Raw genomic sequence first — 26,513 nt, 5'->3', positions numbered from 1 at the left:
AACTTAAAAACATTATTTCTAGGGCTATCAATTAATTGCAGTTAACTCATGCGATTAACTCAAACAAATAAACTGAGATTAAAAAAATTAATCGTGATTAATCACACTGTTAAACAGTAGAATACCAAATGAAATTTATTAAATATTTTTGGATGTTTTTCTACATTTTCAAATATATTGATTTCTATTACAACACAGAATACAAAGTGTACTCTGTTCACTTTATATTATTTTTTATTACAAATATTTGCACTGTAAAAACAAAAAAAACAGTATTTTTCAATTCACCTCATACAAGTACTATAGTGCAATCTCTTTATCGTGAAGTGCAACTTACAAATGTAGATTTTTTTTTGTTACGTAACTGCACTGAAAAACAAAACAATGTAAAACTTTAGAGCCTAAAAGTCCACTCAGTCCTACTTCTTGTTCAGCCAATTGGAAAGACAAACAAGTTTGTTTACATTTACAGTAGATACTGCTGACTGCTTCTTATTTACAGTGTCCCCTGAATGCGAGAACAGGCGTTCGCATGGCACTTTTGTAGCCGACATTGCAAGGTATTTACGTGCCAGATATGCTAAACATTCGTATGCCCCTTCATGCTTCGACCACCATTCCAGAGGACATGCTGATGATACTCATTAAAAAAATAATGCATTAATTAAATTTGTGACTGAACTCCTTGGGGGAGAATTGTATGTCTCCCGTTCTGTTTTACCCGCATTCTGCCATATATATTTTATGTTATAGTAGTCTCAGATGATGACCCAGCACATGTTCATTTTAAGAACACTTTCACAGCAGCTTTCACAAAACGCAAAGAAAGTACCAATGTGAGATTTCTAAGTATAGATACAGCACTCGACCCAAGGTTTAAGAATCTGAATTCCAAAATCAGAGGGATGAAGTGTGGAGAATGTTTTCAGATGTCTTAAAAGAGCAACACTCCGATGCAGAAACTACAGAACCCAAACCACCAAAAAAAGAAAATCAACCTTCTGCTGGTGGCATCTGACTCAGATGATGAAAATGAACATGTGTCAGTCCGCTCTGGTTTGGATCATCATTGAGCAGAACCCATCATCAGCATGGATGTAGGTCTTCTGGAAGGGTGGTTGAAGCATTTGAATCTTTAGCACATCTGGCATGTAAATATCTTGCGTTGCTGGCTACAACAGTGCCATGAGAACGCCTGGTCTCACTTTGTAAAGGTGACATTGTAAACAAGACGTGAGCAGCATTATCTCCTGCAAATTGTAACCAAATTTGTTTGTCTGAGCGATTGGCTGAAGTAGGACTGAGTGGACTTGTAGGTTCTAAAGTTTTACATTGTTTTATTTTTGAATGCATTTTTTTTGTACATAATTCTACATTTCTAAGTTCAACTGTCATGATAAAGAGATTGCACTACAGTACTTGTATTAGATGAATTGAAATATACTATTTCTTTTATTTTTTTACAGTGCAAATATTTGCAATCAAAAATAAATATAAAGTGAGCACTGTACATTTTTGTATTGTGTTGTAACTGAAATTAATATATTTGAAAATGTAGAAAACATTAAAAAATTAAAGAAATGGTATTATTTTATTGTTTAACAGTGCGATCAATCATGATTAATTTTTTTAATAGCTAGACAGCCCTAATTATTTCATATCATATGCAAAATAAAAAGTTGGACTGTACATGTCAACAAAGAAGAGTGAAAAAAGAGAGAGAGAAGGCCAAGCAGGATGTGTTAGGGAGGTGTTGATGCTCAGTGATTCAAGCAACCTCTATAATATATTTTGAAGATTAATGTAATGATTTAATCTTCCAAATGTCATAATGACCCTTACTGTCTTGTAACATGTAGATTATCTGGGACCAAAAGAGCCATGATCAAAGCTTGGGTTAAAAGATTTTTTTCCTATACTTAAGGATTACATTTTTCATTAAACATGGTCTCTGTTTAATCACTTCTTTTATAGATATCGATATATCAGATGTGTTTCCTTGTGCATTAAACTAGGAGCTGGCATGATTACAGATGACTTACTAGTTTAATTTCCTCAACACATTGTTCAGAAGAAAAATTAGAATCTAATTTCAGAACAAAACGTATGGTCAGAAATTCCCTGGTGCACTGAACTTTACTAACACAAATTGGTGCAAGTGCATTCTGTTTTCTTGTTGAAATACATAGTTTTAATTGCAAAGTAATTTATTTCTTACAGCATCATCAGTGAAAACAAAGTTGTAAAGTGATTATTTAAGAATCTAAGAAGGGCTCATGTAGCTTATGCTCCACTTTCTCTCCTTTGATCTTCCACCACACTAACATGCGGGCCTTACAAAGTAGATTCAGATACACATGGACTAGTGACATAACATTAATCAATCTTATCAAACGTTTCACATCATTGTTTACTTTCAATACAGCTAAGTACAACTAATGAAAAAAACTGGTAGATCATCATACTCTTCACTCTATCCCCTCCTTTGTCAGTCTTGTCTACTTAGACCCTAAGCTCTTTGGGGCAGGAACTATCCCCTTCTCCTCTCTTTGCACAGCACCTAACTCAATAGAGCCCCTAGGAATAACAAGAAGGAACAGAAAGGAAAAAAAAAAAAAGCTTTGTGCAAAATATTTTACCGTGTTGTTCCATACAATTTCATAACCCCAATGTTTTGTTTTATTGTGACATTTTGAGATGACATTTTCTGAAGCATTTGAAAAATCAAATAGCACCTTTTTGCTCAAATATTAGCTCGCAAATTCGCAATATATGTCTGCTGTTTCTAGAAGCGTCATAGGCTGATAAATGAATCAGGAACTTCCAAATTCTATTCTCATTTCTGCCACTGAGTGGCCTTAATTATGCACACTAATTCACTGTAGTAATTTGCAAATGTTATTAGTATAATGCCTCACAATGTTTGTTATGCTGTGTGTTGTATGAAATTGAGGAGCAGTTAAGCTCCTTTTCGAGTAAGATAGACAAGTAAGAGCCACGACCCAAACCACATGCAAAGTGGGTCAGACACTGAGCTATTTGGGTGTAGGGGGTTTGCTGAGTATTGTCTGATGGAACTGTGTGAGAGACAGAGAAGTAGCAGAAACACCACAGAGGCAGACAGAAAACCAACAACAACCAGCAAAACATTTGTAACATGACACAGAGAAAGATAAGAGAGAGAGCACGCACTCCTTGGGTAGAGTGTGGTTTGGAAAAAGAGACTTGGAATATTGAGCAAGGAATCCATCTTGTGTTTGATTCCTACTGTGTTCAGGGAAACAGGACTCGGTACGTTCTTATAAATAAACAAGATTATCTCAAAGAAATACATGACTATTATCAATTTCTCCTCCTAATTAAAATAGCCCAACAGACTCCAAATCCTGGATAACTGTTTGGGTCAAAAGGAGTAGCAGTATCACTGCCCACATTTTGCAGCTAGGAAATTGATGATCAGAGAAGTTAAGTGACTTGTCTAAAATCACACAGCAAGTCAGTCTTGGAACCAGGATTAGAACCCAGATTTCCTGACTCCAAGTCTCAAATTTAATTACCTAGCCAAGTGGGCTAATTCGGAGGGAATCTGTCTTTACAACTCATGAATCCTGTTTGATATTGTGAAGTTATTATGAAAACAGATGCATCATGAAGCCCTTTTATCAGTGTGTATCCACCATGAGCAGGAAGGGTTGCCTCATGTCTCTGCCAAACCAGGGACAAGGTAGAGACAAAAGATTGTATGTACCTACACCTCCCACTGACTTCAGCAGAATTTGTGGGTACTCAGCAGGTTTGTAAATCAGGCCATTAGCCTCTTGCTTCCAGTTGCTCTATCTGCAAAAGGAGATACTACTACTACTTAGCTACCTCAGAAGTATAATGTAAAGATTAATGCTTGCATAAATGTTTGTATAGTACTTTGAGTTTATGAAGCACCTTGGAAATTTTATTATCAGATGCCCCGTACAGTCTGGAGGAGAAAAGAGCAATTGCAGAGGAAAAAGCAAACATCTCTCCCTTCAATCTAGCTTTGATGTCTTCCACAGAGCCCAGGGCTCTCCCAATCAGCAGATCAAAGGTAAACCTTTGGCTAGACCAGGGTTCTCAAGCATGCAGCCCACGGAGCTATTTCCTGCAGCCTGCCATAGGCGCCGCCTTCCCCCCCCCAATCCCCTTCCTTCCCCCCCCCCCCACCCACCCAGCGCACTACATCCCCGTTCCTCCACCTACCTCCCAGTGCTTCCCGCTGCCAAACAGCTGTTTGGTGGTGCTTAGAACTTTCCAGGAGGGAGGGGGGAGGAGCAAGGACGAGGTGCGCTCAGGGAAGAAGGTGAAGAAGAGGCAGGGCCAGGGCGGGGATGGGGAGCATGAGTTGTATGCTATTCTGGCTTATGCATCATCAACAGAACTTTTGACTATGAGTCTAGTCAAACCCCCATTGAAGTCAATGACATTCTTTCCATTGATTTCAATGGGAGTTAGACAAGACTCTAAATTTCAGTTGCAGAATATAGTACTGGTGAAGAAGCATAAGTGAGAAAGAACACTGCTGGACTGAAATTAGAAGATACATTTGCAGACCTGGGTCCACTCACTGCAGGAGGACCTCCTTGTGGGTGCTCCACCCTTTTAGGCCTCTTGTAAGAATCCCTAATCCAGGACAGAACCACAGGGTTTTCTCTCCTCCTTGTCTCTAGCCAACTCTCTTTCCCTCTAGGGAGTGGCTGCAGACCTCCACCCTACAGCCTCCTTCCTGCTGTCACTTCCTGGCTTTATCATCCTAGCCCAGGTCTTCCCCGCACTGGGTTTCATCTTCCATTAGTTCTTATCAATCCCTGGCTTCCCTCCAGGTCCAACATATAAGGTTAATTGGCCCTTTCTGGCCCACATTTACCCACTCAGGGCCTGTGTGGGATGGACACCCCATCACAGGCTGACAGAATTTTTTTTTAATTCATACAATTAACAAATTAACGCTGCCAGCTAAGTGGCCAAAAATGAAATGACTGTCAAAATTAGCACTGACTTTTCACATTAGAGTTTTTAAAAAGTTCATACATTGACTTTTAATAGCATACTATATTACTCTTCATTTTTTACTATACTTTTGTATCATTGTATGAAAAGGATTCAGTGACGTGGCCCTCGGGCCAATGTACTAGTCCTCATGTGGCCCTCATGATTTAAGTTTGAGATCTCTGGGCTAGATAAAGATGGCAATCCTCCACTGTTCACAACATATGGGGCATATGATTTGAGGTCATGATTTCAGGTTAAATAAAGGAGCTGGTCTACAATTGATGTAGCACTTTCCTTGGCTTCTGCAACAGACTATATTTTTTTCTATCTGTAAACTTCCAGAACTGTTTGTAAATCCTGGATTCTCTAGCAGACTGTTGGAATGCTTTGCTGTGACCTTCACCCTTCACTTATTGGAGCTACTTGAGATTGGAGCAATAGTGCCATTTCATGGTGCCTGCACCATCATTCAGCAAGATTTTGTCACATTCATGTTGTCACCAAGCAGTTGTGATAAAAAAAAAAAAAAAACACTGTTTTTAAATCATATGATACAACGTAAGTTTTCAGCAACAGAGTGCATTTTATACTCCTGAGGGCATTCTGTGCCAAAGGAAAAATCCTGCACACAATATTTTAAAATTCTGCAAATTTTATTTGTCAAATAAATGTGAAGGCTCCAGCATGGCATTGGGGAGCACAGGCTACTGGCTGCACAGAGGTGGGAGATCACTGTGCAGCTCCCCCCTGGGACACGAACTCAGCGGTGAGGCTGCACTCAACCCTGACACAGTGCAAGGACCAGGCCTGCCCCTGAAACACCCCTGGGCCCTGCCCCTCCATGCCAGGTGCACTAGGTGTGGGCAGGCCGGCTCAGCAAGGCAGGATCCAAGTGTGGAGAGGAGTGGGGGGGATCCATGTGTGGGTTGAGAGGGTTCTGTGTGTGGCAAACTGGGTGCGGGCAGCTCAGGGGAGGTACGGGGGGGATCTAGATGCTCAAGGGCTTCTGGGTGCAATGGTATGGGACTCTGCAGGGTGATCCAGGTGAAGGTGATTGGGGTTCAGCGGGGGAGGGTCTGGATGTGGGGGGGATATAGCTCAGCAGGAGGTCTGGGTGTGAGGGGCTTAGTGTGGTGGGGATCCAGGTGCAGCTGGTTGCAGCTCTGTGGGGTGGGGATCCGAGTGCAGGTGGCTCGTGCGGATGGTCCGGGTGCAGGAGTGGGGCTCATATGGGGGTGGGGGGGTTCTCAGTGTAGGGGTTGAGGCTCGGCAGGAAGGTCTGGGTATTAGGGGGTCTGGATGCACGGGGGTTGGGCGGATGGGGGAGCAGGTCGCTGTACAGGGATCCCTCCCCCTGCAGCTGAGGAGCAATGGGTGCAGGAAATGGCATGGGGAGTTTGCAGAGCTTCCTGCAGCCAAAGGAGAAATTTGAGGGTGAGTCTAACCCAGCCCCAGATGCGGTGTAAGCGAAGAGGAAGTCCCATCCTCCCCAGCTCAGCTGGAGACTAGCAGCTGAGCACGCCACAGGGTAGGAACCACCAGCTGGGTCTTCTCCAGTTCCACCCCCTGCTCCACATTGATTTACCTCTCTGCCGGCTGCCCTGGGCACCAGAAACATATTGTTGAGAGGGTCGCATGACCTCTCCTGTGGCTTCCATTTGCTTCCCTTTCAGAAAGTCATTTTTCTGTGGGGAAGCAAAGAAATCTGTGGGGGGACATAAATTCTGTGTATGCACAGTGGCACAGAATTCCCCCAGGAGTAAAATTTTTAGTAGTATTACAACACAAATATTTCAAGTTATTTAATTCAACAAATACATGACACATTATTAGAGTGGATTACAAAGATGTTACATAGATACGAAATTTCAGGGTACAATCTGCACACCATAGAGAGCTCATACATATCTACTGAGAATGAGCTGATCTGACTTCTTTAATGCTTCTATCCAGCCTCAGGATAGACTCTTAATGAATGGTAATTTCCTTATAGAAGTCATTGAAAATAAATAAATCGCAACATCCTTAATATAACAGTTTATCACATACTTTAGAGCAAACTATCTTAAGATAAAAATAAATAAAAATCCAGCAACATTCATGCATAAAGGCTATATTTACAAAATATTATGTTTGTGACAGAAAACCACAAAGGAAGTGAATTTCACAGTTAAGAGTGAAATATACCATATGTGCTACAAATATGACACAATACAATGCATTAAAAAGTCATTAAGACATTCTTGTTCCTTGTACTGAAGGCATATGATTCATTTCACTTTAAATGCAAAATTCCATGCTTTCTATTGTGTTTATTGCGTTTTTTCTCCTGAAACTTAAAGCTCCTGTTAAGTTTTTGTGCCTGAATTGCCTTGCTTAAAAAAAGTTTAATGAAAATTTATAGTAAACCCCACTGTCTGAAGGATGATGTGCTGCAGTGAAGTCAGACAGCACTGGCATTGCAGCTGGAATGGTTCCATTACTCCGTCTACCACGATTCCACAGTACACAAGCCACTCTTCAGGGAGCCTCTCTGGCTGAATTTCTGCACTCCCATGGTCTGGGAGTCATACTTTACAGAATGCCTCATCTCTACAAGGTACATACTTTAGCTCTCATTGCATACACTTTCTTGCCAGCACCCATTTCCATAGCCATTGTTATAAGCACCCCAATAAAGTCTATCCCCCCAGTCCTTCACTTCCATTCCTCCAGAGTAGGCATACACGAAACCCAATCCTCTCCCTGAGTCAGGTTGTTCATTTTGAGTGCATTGGTTTAAAGTATGTGTTTAGTAGTAAGTTTACAGAAGATTTTTTCCCCCTATTGTTCTTGTATTTGAAACTAAGCTTAGTCCTAATTAGCTAAACTACATAATGTAGCCTCAGCAAGGTAGCTACGGAGGCTTGGAGATAAACACATTCATGGATTAAACTACGTGGAAAATGGAAACCTCAGTGGGAATGCTTTACCAGTATGCTATACCAGTATACCAGCTAGTGCTCCTAATATGGATGCAGCTACACCAGCAAAGCTGTACCAATACAGTAAAGCCACCCTCCACGAGCAATGGGTGAGGACAAAGGATCAGTTCATTTCTATGGAACACTGCACTAGGTGGGTCAGCCAGCAGTCTTTTGAGATACCTTCTGCCTGTTCAGGTTGGGTCATAGAACTTTCTTGTGAAAGATTTCCTGTTCTATACCAAAAAAAAAAAAAAAAAAAAAATCACTTTCCCAGAACAATCCCAGTCTACCATATTTATCCACTCAGCATATAGGCTGTCAGACTGAGGTACCCAACACTGATGCCATCATCAGTCAAACTGAAGTCAGTGGGACAGTGTAGACCTAAACATGGACCTCATCCACAGACGTCAAAACCCCACATGACCGCTGGTGTCAAAGCGCCTGATGCTGGCGAGATCAGAGTGGCTGGCATATAGGATGCAATCAGGACAGACTGATGGCAAGAGGCCAACTTCCTTTCCTGAGGAGCTCTCCTGACTTTGCTACAATCCATAAATCACCTAAATATATAAGCATTGAAATGGATCACCAATCTCAACCCTGGAAATGGCTCCTGGGTCAACACACTTAGACAATAACCTTCTATTGATACAATACTCCTTTTCATATCATCTTCACTAAGTGACATGCGTTCAAGCATGGGCTTAACCTAACTATCATAAAAATGGCCACAAGTGCATCCTCTGTTACAGCTGCAGTAATTATTACCATTTTTTATTTTATCTATTGAAATAATTTACTTTAAAAGGTTTCCTTTAGCCTAATCATTGTGAATAAACTGGATTAATCTTACTGCTATGATAGGCTTGGAACACTTCACTGTAGTTTTATACCACCAGATCAATTATTCTTATCAATTATCCTTCAAAGAAAATCTAATAATTCACTTTTTGAATTAAAAAAAATAATGGAATAATGAGTAAACAGCTTATAAAAATGGAGCTGTGTAACACATTTATCTTTTAAATAACATTTTTGTGGACTAAGAAAAGCTAGCATTGAAAAATGTAAAATACATACCTAAACAAGTGGGGTTTTTTTGGAGAGGGGAGTGGGGAGTTGTGGGGTTTTTTTTTTACTGGACCTAGGACTTGCCACTCAAAACTGAAAACATTGTAGTATTCACTAAACGTAATACTGAATGTAATGAAGTCCACATGGCTGTGCATGCACATTAAGAGATTTTGATGACAAAAATCTACTTTTTTCTACTTAAAAGATTAGAAATCCAATTTACTAAACAATTAAATTTACATTATCTCAATTTCAGCAACTGTAATTTCAATCATATTTAACCAGTTTGTAAGATACAAAAACCCATTAGACCACAATATCATGTAAACTTATAATTTAAGTTTTCTTTTCACTTTTTAAAAAAAAACAAACCCTCACTGCTTCAATTTTGTATTATTGTGGCCTCCCTCCAGCAAGCTTCTGTACATCTAGCCCCTATTAATGATAAATATCTATAATGATAACTACTTACCTATTGTATCTACAAAATACCAATATTTACTAGTTTCCTCAGATCAGGGTATTACTAAAGTATTACAGCTGATAAATTGTAATACTGCTACATTTATGACTTAAAACATCTTCTTTGGTCTCCCTTACCCAAATGTCAATCCACTTAGTGAGCCAAATCACCTAATAAGCCAAATTCAGCTCTGGCCAATTGGTGTTGCACCCACTTATGCAAACATTTGAAATTGGTCCCATGTGTTTTACAAACTCCTCCTTATTCATAGGTAAAAAAAACCCTGCAATAAAGTTTGAGAAAGTGAACTTGCAAACCACACTGGAACCATTCTCTCATTACTATAGGACTGTGCAAAACAAACCCAAATGTTTATTGTTTGTGTTAGCTTAAATATCTTTGATATTATTTTAAGCATCTTGTTCAATTATGTAAGATTAGATTGTCTGCCATTCAGCTGAAGTTATTTTTCCCCTTACTTTATGTTTTTTCCCTTATTTATGGTTTTTGTTGGTTTGTTTGTTTGAAAAGGTCCCATTTTCTATTTCCAGCAGCTGCCTTCACTTTCTGGTTGAATAATTGCGGCACAGAAGACAGACTAAAAAGAGCGGGATTGTTTATCATGGAAAGGAGACAAATAAGAGGGAATATGTTAAAAGAAAAGAATGAATAGTGTAGAGAAGTTACATTGGGAACATCTGTTCTCCCTATCTCATAACACAGCAACAAGACAATATTTAATGAAACTAAAAGGTGGCAAATTCAAAGCCAATAAAAAGAACAGCTTTTTCAAAAAATATGCAATTAGCCTTTGGAAGTTATTCCCAAACAAATCATTGAGACCAAGAATTTAGCAAGATTGAAAAGGGAATAGTACATGTCTATGGCTAAAGAAGATCCAGTTATAATTAGTAACACAACATTTTAGGAAGGATATCAACCTCATGCTTCTTGGTTTAAACTAATCTCAATTTAGATATTAGGATGAAATGTAATGTGTGTGAGAGCGGGGAGGGAGGGGGAGGGGCAGATTATCCCACATTTGCCTGCTGCAGCATCCTTACACCTTCCTCCATTGTCAGAGACTGCATACTGAATTAGATGGACCTCTGGTCTCCTCCAGTACGGTGATTTTTATTTTCCTATGCAGTTGCTTGTCCCTTTTCTCCACCACATGTGTCTAGGTGAAAAAAGCAGGTGAGGAACCAGTAAGTGTATTATGCTAGTGCTGTAACCATAGGAAAAAGATGTGGAAGAAGCTGGGGAATTAAAGGCTCCTTCCTCTAATCCTCCTGTATTCTTTAAGAAATGACAAGATGGCAGCATAATTCTCATTATTTATTCTTTGTACTGTAATGCCGACAGACTCGTCATCAGCATCAAACCTGGGACCTCTGAAGCTTGGTGTACAAGCCAGATAGCACATAGAACTCACCATCACATCAGGGCTCCATGGGTCTATTGTGCTAGCAGGCTCTGTACAAACGTAAGAAATGACAGTCCATGCCCCCCAAAAGTTTAAAATCTATTCTAAGAGACAAGAAAATATGTAACTGATAGGGACACAAACACGTGGGCAGGGGAGGGAGGACAAGGAAACAACATATTGTATTAGTACACTGGTAGATCAGCTGTGTGGTCAATTTACATATGTAGTAAGTAAATCAGTATCAACAATCAATTTCTCTCTCTCTCTCTCTCTCTCCTGAGTCTTTGAAGGATAAGAGTTGTGGGGGAGGAGCGGGGAAGAGAAAAAGGGAAAAAGTGTTCCTTAAACCTAGGCAGACTCCCAGCAGAAACTATAACTCTGCCCAATGCTGCCTCAATGCTTCTCTGGTCTCCCATGTCATCTGAACAGGGCCGCCCAGAGGATTCAGGGGGCCTGGGGCAAGGCAGTTTTGTGGGACCCTTCCATAAAAAAAAGTTGCAATACTATAGAATACTATATTCTCGTGGGGGCCCCTGCAGCAAATTGCCCCACTTGCCGCCCCTCCCCCCCCCCCCGGCGGCCCTGCATCTGAGCAGTGCCCTCCAAACCCCTGCCTCAACAAAAAAAAGACTGAGAATAGGAAATACAATTTAAATCAAAGTAGCAGACATAAAAAAATCTAACTGATTTTAAAATCATGTGTTTTATTTAGCTAGGAAGGTGTAATTTAACCAAAAGGATGTGATATCCATATATTAAAATGCAAAGTTGTATATCTTTGCCACACCCGGCTACTGCACAAAAACACACAGATGTGTTCTATTCCATACAGTAAAGTGAAGGCTGAAATTTTTCACATATAATAAGTTACAGAGCTAATTTAATTCTTTTTCAGGGCAAAGTTTTCCAAACTATTTTTATATGGAAAGTGTAAACTGTGACATTTAAGTTACCAAAAAATGTTACATAAAAAGTACTCATTATCATAGAAATACTTGCCAAGTTCATTCACGTTCATCCGTTCCACATTTCAGAGCATTATTGAAATTAGCAAAAAGAGTTCAAAATTTATGCTGACAGAATTTCAGAATTTATTTCAAGAATGTAAGTTTAATTTTGACCTTTACAAACTAGGTGATCAAGATGAAGCAACATGAAGGACCAGAGAAATGGTTTGATTATCCATCTGTGAAGAAGAAAGTTATTCATCCACAGATGGTCTCTCTGCACCTCGTACTAACACATATTCATTATGATTATCTTCTTCATTAAGGAAAGTGGTGTTAGGAGCTTCATTTGGCACTACAGCTTGTAAAGACTCTGCTTCATTTTTGACAGGCAGCTCAGTTTCCCTAGCTTTGAGGATGTCACATTTGCACACTGGGCATGTTCTGTGTTTCAGCAGCCAAGGGTCAATGCACTTCCTATGGAAAATATGGCTGCATCTTAAAATGCGCACTACGTCTTTGGGCATGTATACTTCCAGACACACCACACAGTTCTCTCCATCTGTATCACCTTCCTTGTCACCCTCTTTTAATATGCGAAGCTCAAGTTGACCAATAGCTTTCTTGACATCTGTTAATTGTCGGCATCTCCTGATCTGAGTTCTTGCTATCCTTAGCCTTCCAGCACAGTAAAAGGTAAAATAGGCCACCGTGACCAGTGTGCAGAAGAGAAGGGACCCCCAATAATGATTCATCCAAGAACCATAGTGTTTTCCTACTTCTATTGCTATTATTACTTGGATGCCATTCTGTATCAAGTGTAAAAGGTCCACGCCTTTCAGATTGCCAATCATAATTGCGACAATATCTTCTGAACCCACGTAAATCATAGGAAATACACCATTGTCTGTGCCTGCATGGTTATAGATAATCACGCCAACTGCTCCCCTCTCTGCTGCCACATTTATTTTCTTTGTGAAGGTACAGTTTCCCCTCATAATGAGGGCTATCCAGGTCTCAGAGTTTACAGGCCTGCTGAAGTTTGTTAAGGGGTTGCAGGCAATTTGGTTCAGTCCTTCTGGTGGCACCACCACTCCAGACACCTTCTTCAATGGGGAGTTTTCTCCAAATACTCCATTGTCAGCCCGCTCCCATACCGTCTCGTTCCCTATTTGAAACGATATGTTCAGATGAGCAACCCAAAAGGCATTGGCTCGGGAGACATGCAGACTCAGCACCAGAAAGACACCAAGACAGAGCAACCAGGGCAATTTGTCCCCTCTTCTCCAAGCACTAGTCCCAAGCAACTTCATTCCTTTCTCAGCCAAACAATTACATAACTAGTAAAACAAAACAAAATGATCATACTTAAGAACAGTTAACTAAAGAGAATAAAACATTAAACGCCTGTAAAAACAGAATAAGTTCCACTGGTCTCCTGCATTCTGACAGCCTGCCAGTGTGTTTCTTACAGACAGAAGAAAAATATAGCTTTAAAAAAAAGTTAAAAGGCTGATTTCAAAATAGTCATAAACAGCTCATTGTTGGGTAATGGGATTGTGACATCACATGCTCATGAGCCTATGTATTAACAAGGACTAACTTATTTGCATACCTGTAATTGTACTTTCTAAAAACACTAAAGTACTCACTTAGTTTTCTCTATATTACTCTATGAAAAACGTACTTTCACAGCCAGCATTCTGTGGTGGAGAACTAAACCCTCTGCTTCAGCACACAAACCAATGTAAGCAGACTTTTGATATCCCCAAAACAACCATACTAAGTGTGAAACAATCTTATTTTTGCTAGTTGGAGTTGGAATTTTTGCCATCTAGATTCATTACATTACAATACAGGGTTATACTTTGTAATCAATATACTATTGTATATGCATACTGTTAATATGCTATTGCCTAGGGCTACCATAGGTCCGGATTTCCCCGGACATGTCCGGCTTTTCGGTCTATAAATAACCGTCCGGGGGGGATTTTTAAAAATCTAAAAATGTCCGGGATTTCCCCCCGGTCGGCTATTTATAGACAGAAAAGTGGCGGCCAAGCGCCGCTGGGCACCCAAAGCCCCTTCCCGGCTCCCCCCATCCCCTACAGCCTTACCATGCTGTCCGGCCCCGCAGCTGTCTTCCCCCTCCTCCACTCCCCTGAATGCTCCGCCCACCTGGTCCTCCCCCTCCCCTGCTTCTCACGAATTCGATCTTCACGGGAAGTCTGAAAAGAAGCAGGGGCAAGCGGGAGGCAGCAGCAGGTAAGCTGGGGCAGGGGGCATGAGAAGAGCTCTGGGGAGGCGCGGCCCGGGCCGAGCGGCTCCCTCCGGCCCGGGCCGAGCGGCGCCCAGCGGCCCCAGCCGCTCTGGCCCCGGCTCCGGCCCCAGGGCGTCGACCCCGGTTCCGGCCGAGCACCCCCGTCCCGGCCCGGGCCCCAGCAGCCCAGCTCCGACCCGGCTCGGGCCCCAGCAGTGCCGGCCCCGGTTCCGGCCAAGCGCGCCGGCCCAGCCCCGGCCGAGCACCTCTGGCCCGGCCCCAAGCCCCGCAACCCTGGCCAGAGTGCAGCCCGATTCCTGGGCTCTTTAAAGCCGGCCCTGGTCAGGGGACAGGGATGGGGGGTTGGATGGGTCGGGAGTTTGGGGGTTGGGGGCTGTCAGGGGGGCAGGGGTGTGGAGAGGAGTTGGGACAGGCAAGTAGCAGAGGGGTTGGATGGGTCAGGAGTTCTGGGGGGTCCTGTCAGGGGGCGGGGAGCAGTTGGATAGGGCATGGGAGTCCCCGGGGGTCTGTCTGGGGGCGGGGGTGACACTATGGGGTGGGGGTGTGGATAAGGGTCGGGGCAGTCAGGGGACAGGTAGAGTCGTAGGGGGTTCTCAGGAGGGGGCAGTCAGGGGACAAGAAGCAGGGCGGCTTAGATAGGGGGTGGGATCCTAGGGGGCAGTTAGTGGCAGGGGTCCCAGGAGGGGGCAGTCAGGGGACAAGGAGCGGTGGGGGGTTGGGAGTTCTGAGGGGGGCAATCGGGGGGTGGGAAGTGGGAGGGAGTGGATGGGGGCGGGGCAGGGGCGGGGCTAGAACAGGGCTCCTCCCCCCCAGTGTCCTCTTTTTTGCTTGTGGAAATATGGTAACCCTACTATTGCCCTTTTTTTTAAACTGACAAAATAAAACTCTTACAACCTTGAGCACTGATGTACCAACAAGAAAGGTTTAAAGCTGTTTTTCATCTTGTACCTTTTCCTTCCAAAATCTTCAATGAGCAAGTTTCACAGTAAACTACACCCCCTGCGTGCAGCTCCAGTCCTCCAGCCCCCAGTGCTCCAGCCGGCGGGCAGCGCATGGCCCCAGCCTCCCCAGCCCTGGCGCGCAGAAGGGAGGGTGGCCACAGCTCCCCCAGCCCCGAAGCACCAGGAAGGCAGGTGGCTGCAGCCTCCCCAGCTGGAGCACTGGGGGATGGAGGACTGGAGCTGCACACACAGGGTGGGGCCACGCCTGGCTGTTTAGGGAGGCATAGCCTCCCCCAGCCTATGCGACCTGCTGCCCATTGGTGTGAGCGAGAAATCTCCATTTTGGCAAAGGAACCTCACAATCCCGTCCTCACAAACTTCTGTCTCCTGAACCTTAGTCAGAGATTATTTTCAAAGAAAAAGAGTACTACAAGAAAAAGGAAGAGACCTCCCTCTTAGGCATGTGTTTACATAGTTACTTAAGAGGTCTGTGAGTTGCACTACCATCCTCTCATGTCAGGAACGTGCTTAATTGGTAAAATGATATTTAGTGTAAGTATTCTGACAAGGCCTACTTTGGTTCTCAGCCTTACTTTGATTCATACTGTTAACCATGCCTAGGATTACAGCAAGATCTACAGTTGTAGGCCACTAACTAGATTCTAACAGTGAAATAGAAGTATATTTCCCTAGTTGGAGGTGGGTATCAACTTAATCCAGTAACAGGAACAAGGTGAGCTTTTCTTGAAATGAGACAGACCTATGTTTATGCAATGGGTTTATACAGCTCTTAGTTGAGATAAAAAATTGTTTGTGGGCTAAATAAAAAAGATCTAGTACATTACTACAGGTCCTTTAAAATTCAACTAAAAATGTATCTACTTTAACTGAAATACATTTCCAATAGGGACCTCCAATGTAGACCAAGAGGAGACTAAAATTTATCTGAGCATTTGAAATGTAAATGTTCTTTTAATAACTGCAGGATGGTGGAGAAGAACAAAAGTGTATCTGTGTTATGAGAGTTCAGCTTAATATTTTGCAATCACAAGTGTTTTTCTCCTGTGTAATAAATTGCTTAGAAGATTTTTTTTTAAATAGCAAAACTAACAATGTTTCATAATGACCCAACCCTACAAACACTATTATTCAAGTGATTTCAAAGGCCCTACTCAAGAGAGTTAAGGGCTTCTTACCCCAGTAAGGGTTTTCAGGACTGGATCCGTAATGCTACAGAAAAGATGATACCTTTTTAATTTTAGAGAGGTTAAATTAATAAATCAGCATTTCCACAACTTGCACACTTCATTCACAATTTTGTTAATTGTGCATAGACCCAAAATTAAGTGAAGAAAATTAAACTATGGCTGGCAGATTTCTAAACAGAAAAAACTGTGTGGTTAAATAAAATCCCCAACTTTTCTGAACAAACATGAGTTTTAAATCCTCTCCTTCAAAAGTTGCATTGTAAAGGTTATGAAAGATAACCAAAGTCACAGAAATGGATCATAATTCTCTAAAGAAGCATGTTTTTAGTCCACAAATTTATCTGGCCTCTTACTAAGAGCATATTTAAAATGGCTATTGTATTCTCATCAAGAATAGCAGTGCTATGAGTCTTTCAAAATTAGAGATTTTAAAGGCTTAATTCATTTCCTTCAATTCACTTTTAAGATATCACAGTTCCACTCTGGGCATGTTTTATGCTTTGACAGCCAGAATTCAAAGCATCTCTTGTGGAGTAACTGCTTACAGGTTAAACTATGAACTCTCTCTCTGGGCTTGTGTGCTTCTAAGCATAGAACACAGCTCTCTCCCTCTGTATCAACGTCCATGTTTCCCTTTTTAAAATCTGTGCAACTGAAGATGTCCCTTAGCTATGTGACTGAAAAAAGTACACACAAAAAATACTTAATCCAGAAGTGCTTTGTTCCCACTTCTCAGTTACCTGGATACCCTTGTGAATCAAGTATAACATTTGTTTTCCTTTCAGTCATCAGATTGCCAATCATGATTGCAACAATATCTTCTGCACTCTGATGAGACATATTAAACACTCTGTTGCTTATGCCTGAATTATTGTAGGTGGCACCATTCTCCACAGTCACCTTTATTTTGTCTTTAACAGCACAAACTTCCCACACAAGGAAGGCTAACTGGGAGCCAGAATTTACTAGCTTTCTAAAATCCATCCAGCAGCTGCACGTCTTGGCATTTTTTCCTTCTGGTGGTACCCAGCATTCCAGTCACTTTTTCCAAAGGGGAGTTCTCTGCAAACAAAGCTTGTTGTAAAATCTGACAGTCCAATTCCCCTCCAGAAATGTTATGTTCATGCAGGCAACAGAAGTTCTAGTGGCTTGAGGACCGAGCTGGCTAAACAGCAGGAAAAATCATTTAATGCCAGCCAGGATGATGCATTCTCTCTTCCCCAAATACCACCCACAAGCAGCTTCATTCCTTCCTCTACCAAGTAACTACAGAATTGACCAAATAAAAAATAGAAAATAAAAAACAAACAAAAATCAGTCTTGCATATCAGGGAGAAAAGAGCTGATAAAAATAAAGGAAAGAGGCCACAGGAAGCCAGTGAGAATAGTGTCTCTACATTTAGATATTTTGTGAGGTTCCAGTTCTTAAAGAGAAAAAGAAACAAGAAAAATTGAGATCAGCATAATTTTTTTTTAAATCTGAAAAGTTTAATATTTGGAGGTAGGATTGTGACATCTCAGACTACAATGCCAAACAGTGGGCTAATTCATTGCATATTCCAATCCTATTGGCTAATAGTATAGAAATATTTTATGGCTTTTAACACAATAAAAGAAGTCTGATTTCATAGCTACACAGTCCACAAATAATTACAATTTAGCCATGAAAAGAAAGGCTACTTAAAAGTAACTAAAGATCTGAGTAACTTGGCAGTACACATCCATGCATTTCTATCTAACAATTGCCTCTTGCTATCAGAGTTGTATTATCTATGCAGGTACTTACAAAGGTTCAAATTTGGGGTGAAAGATTTGGCTATATAAAGCAAATCTAGAGAGCTAGAAGCACTGCAGTGTTGCCAGATCCAAAAGACTTGAATACTAAAAGCACCTAGCCCAATTTGGAGCACCTAGCAGTAGTTATTTTCTGTCCTATTTTAATGAGGTTACTCACCCTGTGCAGTACCTGAGGTTCTTCAAGATGGTTGTTCCTGTGGGTGCTCCACTTTAGCTGTCTTGGCGCCCAGCGCTTATAATCGGAGATTTGTAGTAGCAGGTGCTCTAAGCGGCTACCTAGCATGCACAGCCAACCTGCTCCCAGTTCCTTCTCTATCCAAGAGGATCAGCATGGAACTCCAAAGTAGAGGGGATGGGGGGCAGTGGAGCACCCACAGGGACAACCGTCTCGAAGAACCTCAGTTACTGAACAGGGTGAGTAACCTCCTCTTCTTTGAGTGTCCCTGTGGGTGCTCCACTTTAGGTGACTATGGAGCAGTACCCCACAATGGAGGGTGGGCTTAGGAGTTGGCTTATTGACGGTGGTTAGCCCTGAGAGTCCAAACTGTACGTCTGCAGCTGATTGCTGCTCAAGAGAGTAGTGCTTAGTAAAAGTGGGGGCAGAGGCCCAGGTAGATGCTTTGCTAATGTCTGCGATGGAGATGTCATTGAGAAATGCTACTGATGTTGGTAATGCTCTAGTGGAGTGTGTGCAAACTCCTGGTGGAGGAAGGAGGTTGTTCTGCTGGTAACAAATGGATACAGCCCAAGATCCATTTAGATCATCTCTAAACAGAGACAGTCTGACCCTTCGATCATTCTATTATGGAGAGAAAGAGACGAGACGATTTTCTAAATGTTTTTGTTCTTTCTAGGTAAAAGGCTAGTGCTCTGCTAATGTCGAGTGTGTGAAGAGAAGCCTCCCTGTTGCTGGCATGTGGTTTTGGGGAAAAAACACAGGTAAGCATATTGGTTGATTTAGATGAAAGGGCGAGGCTTCCCTGGGTATGAATTTGGGGTGCGGTCATACGACCACTTTGTCTTTTATAGAATGTGGTATAAGGTGAGTGTGCCATTAAGGCACCTAGCTCTCCTACCCTTCTCGCCGATGTGATGGCAATCAGGAAGGCCACTTTCATAGAAAGATGTAGCAATGAACAAGTTGCGAAGGGTTCAAATGGTTTCTCCATGAGGCTACGAAGGACGAGATTAAGATTCCACATGGGTGTAGGGTTTTTTAGCGTTGGGTAGGTATTCATCATGCCTTTCAGAAAACGTTTAGTCGTTGGATGAGCAAAGATAGTGGCTCCATCCACGTTATCATGGAACAAGGTGATTGCAGTGAAGTGTACTCTAATGGAGCTGCTGGATAGCCCCGATTTTTTAAGACCCAGTATATATTCGAGAACCTTGGAGAAATATGGTTAGTCTTGCACCAGGTGCGAAATCGTGTCTTCTGTGTATACATTTTTCGTGTGCTTAGTCTGCAGCTGTTCAAGAGTATGTCTTTAAGTTCGTCGGAATTGTCTGTATCAATACCTGTTAGCCACGGAGAAACCAGGCCTTGAGATGGAGAAGAGCTAGGTTGGGGTGATTGCAGGGTTGAAAGTAACTTAAAGGACTTACCGGTACGCCGGAGTCCTGAGTAGGGCATGGCTTCAACCAGAAGAGGCATGGCCTCAACAGGAAGAGGAGGGACCTTTCAAGATTTAAAGGCCCTGGGGCTCCAGCTGTGGCTGGGAACCCCAGGGCCTTTAAATCACCCCAGAGCTACCAGCTGCAGAGGTAACTGGGAGCCCTGGGGCTCAGGGGCAAATTAAAGGTCCCAGGACTCCAGGCGGCAGGGCTCCGGCTAGGGCTCGGGTAGCGACGGCAGGGCTCTGGAGGTGATTTAAAGGGCCTGGGGCTCCCCGCAGGGGCCAGAGCTCTGGGACCTTTAAATCCCTGCCCGAGCCCGGCTGCTGGAGCTCCGTGGGTGATTTAAAGGGCTCAGGGGCTCCCTGCAGTGGCTGGAGCCCTAGGCCCTTAAAATCACCGCCGGAGAAGCTGGTCCAGTCCGGCTCTTGCCGGTACGCCATACCAGACCGTACCGGCTTACTTTCACCTCTGGGTGATTGACACGTCCTGAGTCCTGTGTCAGGAAGTGAGGTATTAAAAGGAGGGTTTGAGGTGGTTTCACTGCCCTTTGTCTCAGGAATGGGAACCATGTTTGTCTGGGCCATGTAGGGGCAATGAAAATGACCCTGGACTTGTCTTGCCTGATCTTGTGAATAACCCGACTCAGAAGTGGAATTTGAGTGAACACATACATTAGCAGCGCCTGCCATTTCATGAGGAGGGTGTCGCCCAGGGAGTGGCATTGCAGTCCCGCTTGGGAGCGGTATTGAGGGCACTTTGCGTTGTGAGCTGTGGCAAATAGGCCTATAGCGGGGAACTCCCGTAAGTTGAAAATGGTGGTGAGGGTTGCATAGTCTATCTCCCACTCATGGGTTTGTGAGAAGTCTCTGCTCAGTTGGTCCACCATTGTGTTCTGGTGTCCCGGCAGGTAGGATGCCGAGATGTCTACATTGTGGGAAATGCACCAGTTCCAGAGTTGTATTGCCTCCATGCACAGAGGGTATGATCGGGCTCCCCCTTGGCAGTTTATTTAGAACATGCATACTGTGTTGTCGGTAAGGACTTTGATAGTAGTGTTGTGGATTAGAGGAAGGAAGTGCTGGCATGTGTTTCTGAGTGCTCTTAGTTCTAGTATGTTTATATGCAAGATGGCTTCCGCGGCCTACCAATGACCCTGGATTGCGTTGTTCTCCAGGTGAGCTTCCCATCCCATGAGAGAGGCATCCTTGGTGATCGTTATTGTAGAAGCTTTTGGTAGGAATGGGACACCTGAGCAGATGTTTTGTGGGTTGTCCACTACTCAAGGGAATCCTTTACCTTGTAGGGCATGGTGAGCCACCTGCTGAGGGAGTGCTTGTGTGGTATATAGCAAGTGCGAAGCCAGGTTTGTAGGCATCTCATAGGTAGTCTGGCATGTTTGATGATGAAAGTCGTAGCGGCCATGTGCCCCAAAAGTTGTAGGCACATCCTGGCAGATGTTTGTGGGCTGAGCGTGACTGTAGTAATCAGAGTGGTTAAGTTGAGGAAGCGTTGTTGAGGTAACCTCGTTGTTGCTGTGAGACAGTCAAGATAGGCCCCTATAAATTCCAAGTGTTGGACAGGGACGAAAGTGGACTTCTGAAGATTTGAGTCCGAAGTTCATAAAGAGGGCCATTGTGGTCTGTGTGGCCTCTCGTGCTGCCCGCTGAGTTGGTGCTCGTAATAGGCAGTCATCTAGGTATGGAAAAATCATGACCCCTAGTCTGCGAAGGTGAGCTGCAGCAACAGCAAGGATCATGGAAAAGACCCTTGGGGCGGTTGACAGTCCGAAGGGTAACACTTTGCATCGGTAATGTTGATGTCCTAGGGTGAACCGCAAGAATTTTCTGTGCGCTGGGTGAATGGTGACATGAAAGTAAGCATCTTGTAGGTTGAGGGACGAGAGCCAATCTCCTTTCTCTAATGCCAGAATTATTGTTGATAGGGTCAGCATTTTGAATCGCTGTGTTCTCACAAACTTGTTGAGTTTGCGTAAATCCAGAATGGGTCTCCATCCGCCATTCTTTTTCTGAGTGAGGAAATAATGGGAATAAAATCCTCTTCCCCTGCGTTGAGGTGGTACTGGTTCCACGGTCCCTAATTGCAGGAGATGGTTTATTTCCTGTTGTAATAGGGGCTCGTGAGAGGGGTTTCTGAAGAGGGATGGGGAAGGGGGGTGGGTAGGTTGGATAGAAATAAATGGGATGGAGTAACCCTGCTAGATAATTTCCAGGACCCATCTGTCTGTAGTGATCTTGTTCCAGACTAGGTAATATGGAGACAAGCAGCCCCCGAATGGTGTTACGGTGGGGTTGAGTTCCAAAGTGAGAGAGTATAGAGGTTTGTGCCCTTGACCAGACCTTCAAAATGATTGCCTGGAGGTAGAAGGCTAGGACGTGGAAGGCTGGTCTTGACTCTGTCTTCGTTCCATCTACCTCTGTTTGCAGCATTGTGTATAGTGTCTTTGGGGCTGGGAGTATGTTGCAGCCCGGAATTTTTGGTTGTAAAACCTGCCTTGCTTTTTCTTGATTCCAGGGACATAGATGCCCAGAGTCATTAAGGTGGCCCAGGAGTCCTTTAAAGTACGTAAGGATGCATCTGTGGATTCTGCAAACAGTTTCTGAGCCTCAAAGGGCAGGTCTTCCATAGTAACCTGCAGTTCCCTCAGGAATCCAGATAGATGTAGCCATGATGCCCGACGCATGACGATGGAAGTCGCGATGGAGTGTGCTGCTGTGTCCACGGAATTGAGAGAGGTTTGGAGGGCCGTCTTTGCAATGAGAGAGCCTTCAGAGATATTGGACTTATGCGCTTCTCTCGTTCTCTAGGAGATGTTCATTAAAAGATGACATTATAGAAAATAGGTTGTGTGCATATCTTGTGAGCAATGCAGAGTAATTTGTGATACAGAATTGCCGAGTGGCAGAAGAATAGACTCTTTGTGCCCAAAGAGTCTAGCCTCTTCCAGTCCTTGTCGTAAGGGGTGGATCTGGACTGTTGCCGTTTGCCCCTCTGATTTAGTGTCTCCATGAACAGTGAATCAGGAGTGGGGTAAGTAAACAGAAAGTCAGCCCCTTTTGCCGGCATGTAATATTTTTTGTCTGACCTTTTGCAGGAAGGAGGGGCCATGGCTGGCGTCTGCCAGATGATTTTGGCAGGGTCCATTATGGCAGCGTTAATCGGCAGTGCTATTTTTGCTGATGGGGATGCCTGGAGAATGTCAGTGAGCTTATGTTGGGTCTCAGGGAGCTCAGGCAAGGAGATGTCGAGGGATTCCGCCACCCTCTTGAAAAGGACCTGAAAGGATTTGAAGTCATCCCCCAATGTGGGGGGTGGTGGCATGATCGTTTCATCTGGAGACGAAGATGAGATATGCACAGGTGGCAAGGTGTCTCCTTCAGGTCCGCCCTGCTGCTCTTCAGTCTCCTCATCCTGGGTCTCTGAAGGTGCTGGTCCATTGGTGAGGGAGGGCAGGGTGTTCTGGAGACCGGTGGGTTAGGCGATCTAATGTTCTGGGTCCTATAAATGGCGCCTGGGTCCCAATATGGCCAGTTGGGTGGGAGAGCTATAGAAGGTGGCAGCCAGGATTGGGGCTGGGCTACCAAGCTCGTGTGTCTACCAGTGGCTGGTGATGTGAGGGTCCAGCTTTAGGAGAGGAGTGGCGAGGGGTATACAGTCCCAGGTCATCCTCTTCATCATCATCATCACTAGAGAGAGGTGGCGCCGAAGCCCCTGGGGTGATGGTCTAGCTTGGTCCGGGCCTCACTGGGTACCATCGGTACCGAATAGTGGGGTTCCTGGTGTAGAAGAAACTGCCAGGTATGCCTGTCTAGTGAAAAGTTGCAGTATCGGGAAGCTCGGTGCTGGGAATGGCACTACAGTCTGAGGAGAGGGTCAGAACTGTCAGTCCGAGGCCTTACTTAGCTGTGTACGTGCAGCAGGTGGCGCCATTACAGTGGTCAGTGCCAGGACGTTCTTCGGCAAGGTTGGTACCGAGCTAAGGAGCTTTGCTTTAGATCGCACACCTTACTGAGAGCCTGTGTAGCAGGGTGGTTACCCCACTCCTGGGATAAAAGGAGTGAGAGCAGCTGAGGGAGGCTGGCTGAGTAGCTGGCCATAGGTGTGGGCAGCTCAATCACGGCACAGCTGGCCCTGATAAGAGGGCTGAGAGTCAGGAGCCGGGTCAGCCTCACTCTAGCTTGGAGTGGGAAGGACCTGGCTGCCTGGGAGAGACGGGATACCTTTGACAGAGCAGTGCTGGGGAAGTGACAGGCTGAGCTGTGGAGCTCAGGCCTGGCTACCTCCCAGGCAGAGGGCCTGGCAGGAAAGCCTAAGGAGGTACTGAGACTGCAGGGATACAGCTGGGGCTAGAAAAGGCAGCAGGTCAAACCCCCTTGCCAATGATGAGTGGCCATTACAGACTGCCGTTTGCCCCAGAGATGACGACGACTGGCAGTAGCCACTGAGGCAAGGTGGGCATAGGGGGAGGGGGAAACCCAGAGCTTGGGGACCTGAAGTACTATGGTGGGGACTGACAAGGAAGCAGGTAGGGAGATACCGGGTAGCAGGAGGCACTCCAAAGCTGGACTGAGCTAATTCCCAGACTGACCAGCAGGAGGTGCCATAGCATGCCCGTACCCGGTCCTTGGCTCCTCGGGAAGTCTGGGTACCGGACGTTCACTGTGACTCTTGGTCTGAGGCTCTCGGTGTCGTTGGTACCAGGGCTGATTTTTTGCCAGGAGACTGTTTCTTTTTAGGCGGGTCTCACTCTGGCGGGGACTGAGACTGGTGTTTGGTCGCCTTTTTAGGGACAGGGTCCTTGGAAACTGTTTTGGTAGTTGTTCCCTTGCCTCAGGCTGCTGCTGGCGACCATTGGCCAGAAGGTATCCTGGAATCTGGGTCGGAGGCTGGCCTGAGGGATTTCTCCATCATGAGTAATATTGGAGGTCCCTGGCCTTTAGTGTCCTGGAAGACAGTTTTTTAACAATAAGGAGCCTTTTGAGGAATATGGGTCTCTCCGAGACAGCGGACGCACTGAGCATGGCTATCTGAAACAGGTATGGATAGCCTACAGGTCAGGCAGCGTTTAAATCCAGGGGAACCAGGCATGCCTGAGGAAGGTCCAGCTCTGGAGAGAAATGGGGCAGCCCGTGTTTAAGCAGTCATTGCTGGCGGAGGCCCACTTGGGGCGGGAGGGGAAAAACTACCCTAATTTTTTTTTTTTTTTTAAGTATGGAAGAAATTAAAAGTAATGATAACCAAAGTTAACTAGAAGAGAGGATAAAAGAAAAAGGAAGGAATATAAACTTTCTACGAAGTTGAAGGGGAGCTGCTGTTGCTCCGACTCAAGCCAAGGGCAGTAGAGAAGGAACTGGGGGTCGATTGGCTGCTCATGCTAGGTAGCCGCTTGGAGTGGCACAAGACGGCTGCTGCGCACGCGCAGCCAACCAGGGCACTGCTACTACAAATCTCCAATTATAAGCACAGGGCACCAAGACATCTAATGTGGAGCAACCACAGGGACACTCCTCGAAGAAGAACTTTGCTGTTACCCTGGAACTCCACTGGTATCAGAGGAAATACAGATACAAATCCTTTGGTAAAGTCTAGTAAGAAGACAGTCAAGGAATAGGGTTGCCAGGTGTCTGGTTTTCGACCGGAATACCCGGTGGAAAAGGGACCCTGGCGGCTCTGGTCAGCACCGCTAACTGGGCTGATTGGCGGGGCTGGCAGGCTCCCTATCTGGCTCCGCGCAGCTCCCCAGAAGTAGCGACAAGTCCCTTGGCTCCTAGGCAGAGGCCAGGGGGGCTCCGCACAATGCCCCTGACCCGAGCGCCAGCTCCGCAGCTCCCATTGGCTGGGAAACGCAGTCAATGGGAGCTGCGGGGGCAGCGCCTGCAAGCAGAGGCAGCATGCAGAACCATCTGGCCATGCCTCTGCCTAGGAGCTGAGGGACATGTCGCCGCTCTCGGGGAGCTCCCCAAGGTAAGTGCCACCCGGAGCCTGCATCCCTCACCCCCTCCCACACACCAACCCCCTGCCCCAGCCCTGAGTCCCCTCCCACACCCAAACTCCCTCCCAGAGCCCGCACCCCAACCTCCTGCCCCAGCCCAGAACCCCCTCCCGCACCCTGAACCCCTCATTTCTGCCCTCACCCCGGAGCCTGCAGCTCCAGCCCAGAGCCCGTACCCCCTTCCATATCCCAACCCCCTGCCTCAGCCCAGAGCCGACTCCCATATTCCGAACCCCTCGGCTCCATTCCACAGCCCAGAACCCTCTCCTATACCCCAAAACCCACATGCCTGGCCTACCCCAGAGCCTGCACCCCAACCCTCTGCCCCAGCTGTATTCCCTGTAAGCTGTGCACTTGGCCATGCAGGAGAAATTTAAGTGCTGCCCAGCTGAGTATGCAGCCAGCAGTATGTGTTCAGGTGCCTTTCCCCCCTCATTGCAATGTCCTGCAGCTGCTCCTGGGACCCTCCTGCTGGCTGTGCAGAGAAGGGGGTGGGGGAGGGAGGAGGGTGCTGATGTCAGGGTGTCCCCCTCCCACCACCCCTGTACCCCATCTCCACAGAGCAGAGCAGAGGGGACACTGCCTGTCTCAGGAGGACTCAGAGCTGCTGTGGTCTGAATGGTGAGTGGCTGAGTGCCTTTCTTAAAGAGACGGTGCACTGTTTCTGAGATTTCCCCAGCAGCCAGCTCACACAGTCTCTCTCCCCCTGCCCATATACCTCATCTCTGCAAAGCAGGGGAGGGGAGACAACAGGG

The 26,513-nt window shown here is 45.0% G+C and overlaps 2 protein-coding genes across 15 annotated transcripts in view; both read right to left on the bottom strand.

Annotated features, from left to right (window-relative positions):
• The window catches only part of CADPS2 (calcium dependent secretion activator 2), a 568,361-nt gene that overhangs the window by 380,690 nt on the left and 161,158 nt on the right, over positions 1 to 26,513 (bottom strand). The gene's annotated exons all lie outside the window — the stretch shown is intronic.
• On the bottom strand, positions 7,358 to 13,973 carry RNF148 (ring finger protein 148). The gene has a single exon (XM_065597096.1). The coding sequence runs from the start codon at positions 13,215 to 13,217 to the stop codon at positions 12,159 to 12,161; it is 1,059 nt and encodes a 352-aa protein (XP_065453168.1). The 5' UTR covers positions 13,218 to 13,973; the 3' UTR covers positions 7,358 to 12,158.

This window comes from Chrysemys picta, chromosome 1, assembly GCF_011386835.1.
Source record: "Chrysemys picta bellii isolate R12L10 chromosome 1, ASM1138683v2, whole genome shotgun sequence".
Classification (NCBI taxonomy): domain Eukaryota; kingdom Metazoa; phylum Chordata; order Testudines; family Emydidae; genus Chrysemys; species Chrysemys picta.
The sequence above is the reverse complement of the archived record's forward strand: the minus strand, read 5'-3'. Positions and strand labels throughout refer to the sequence as shown.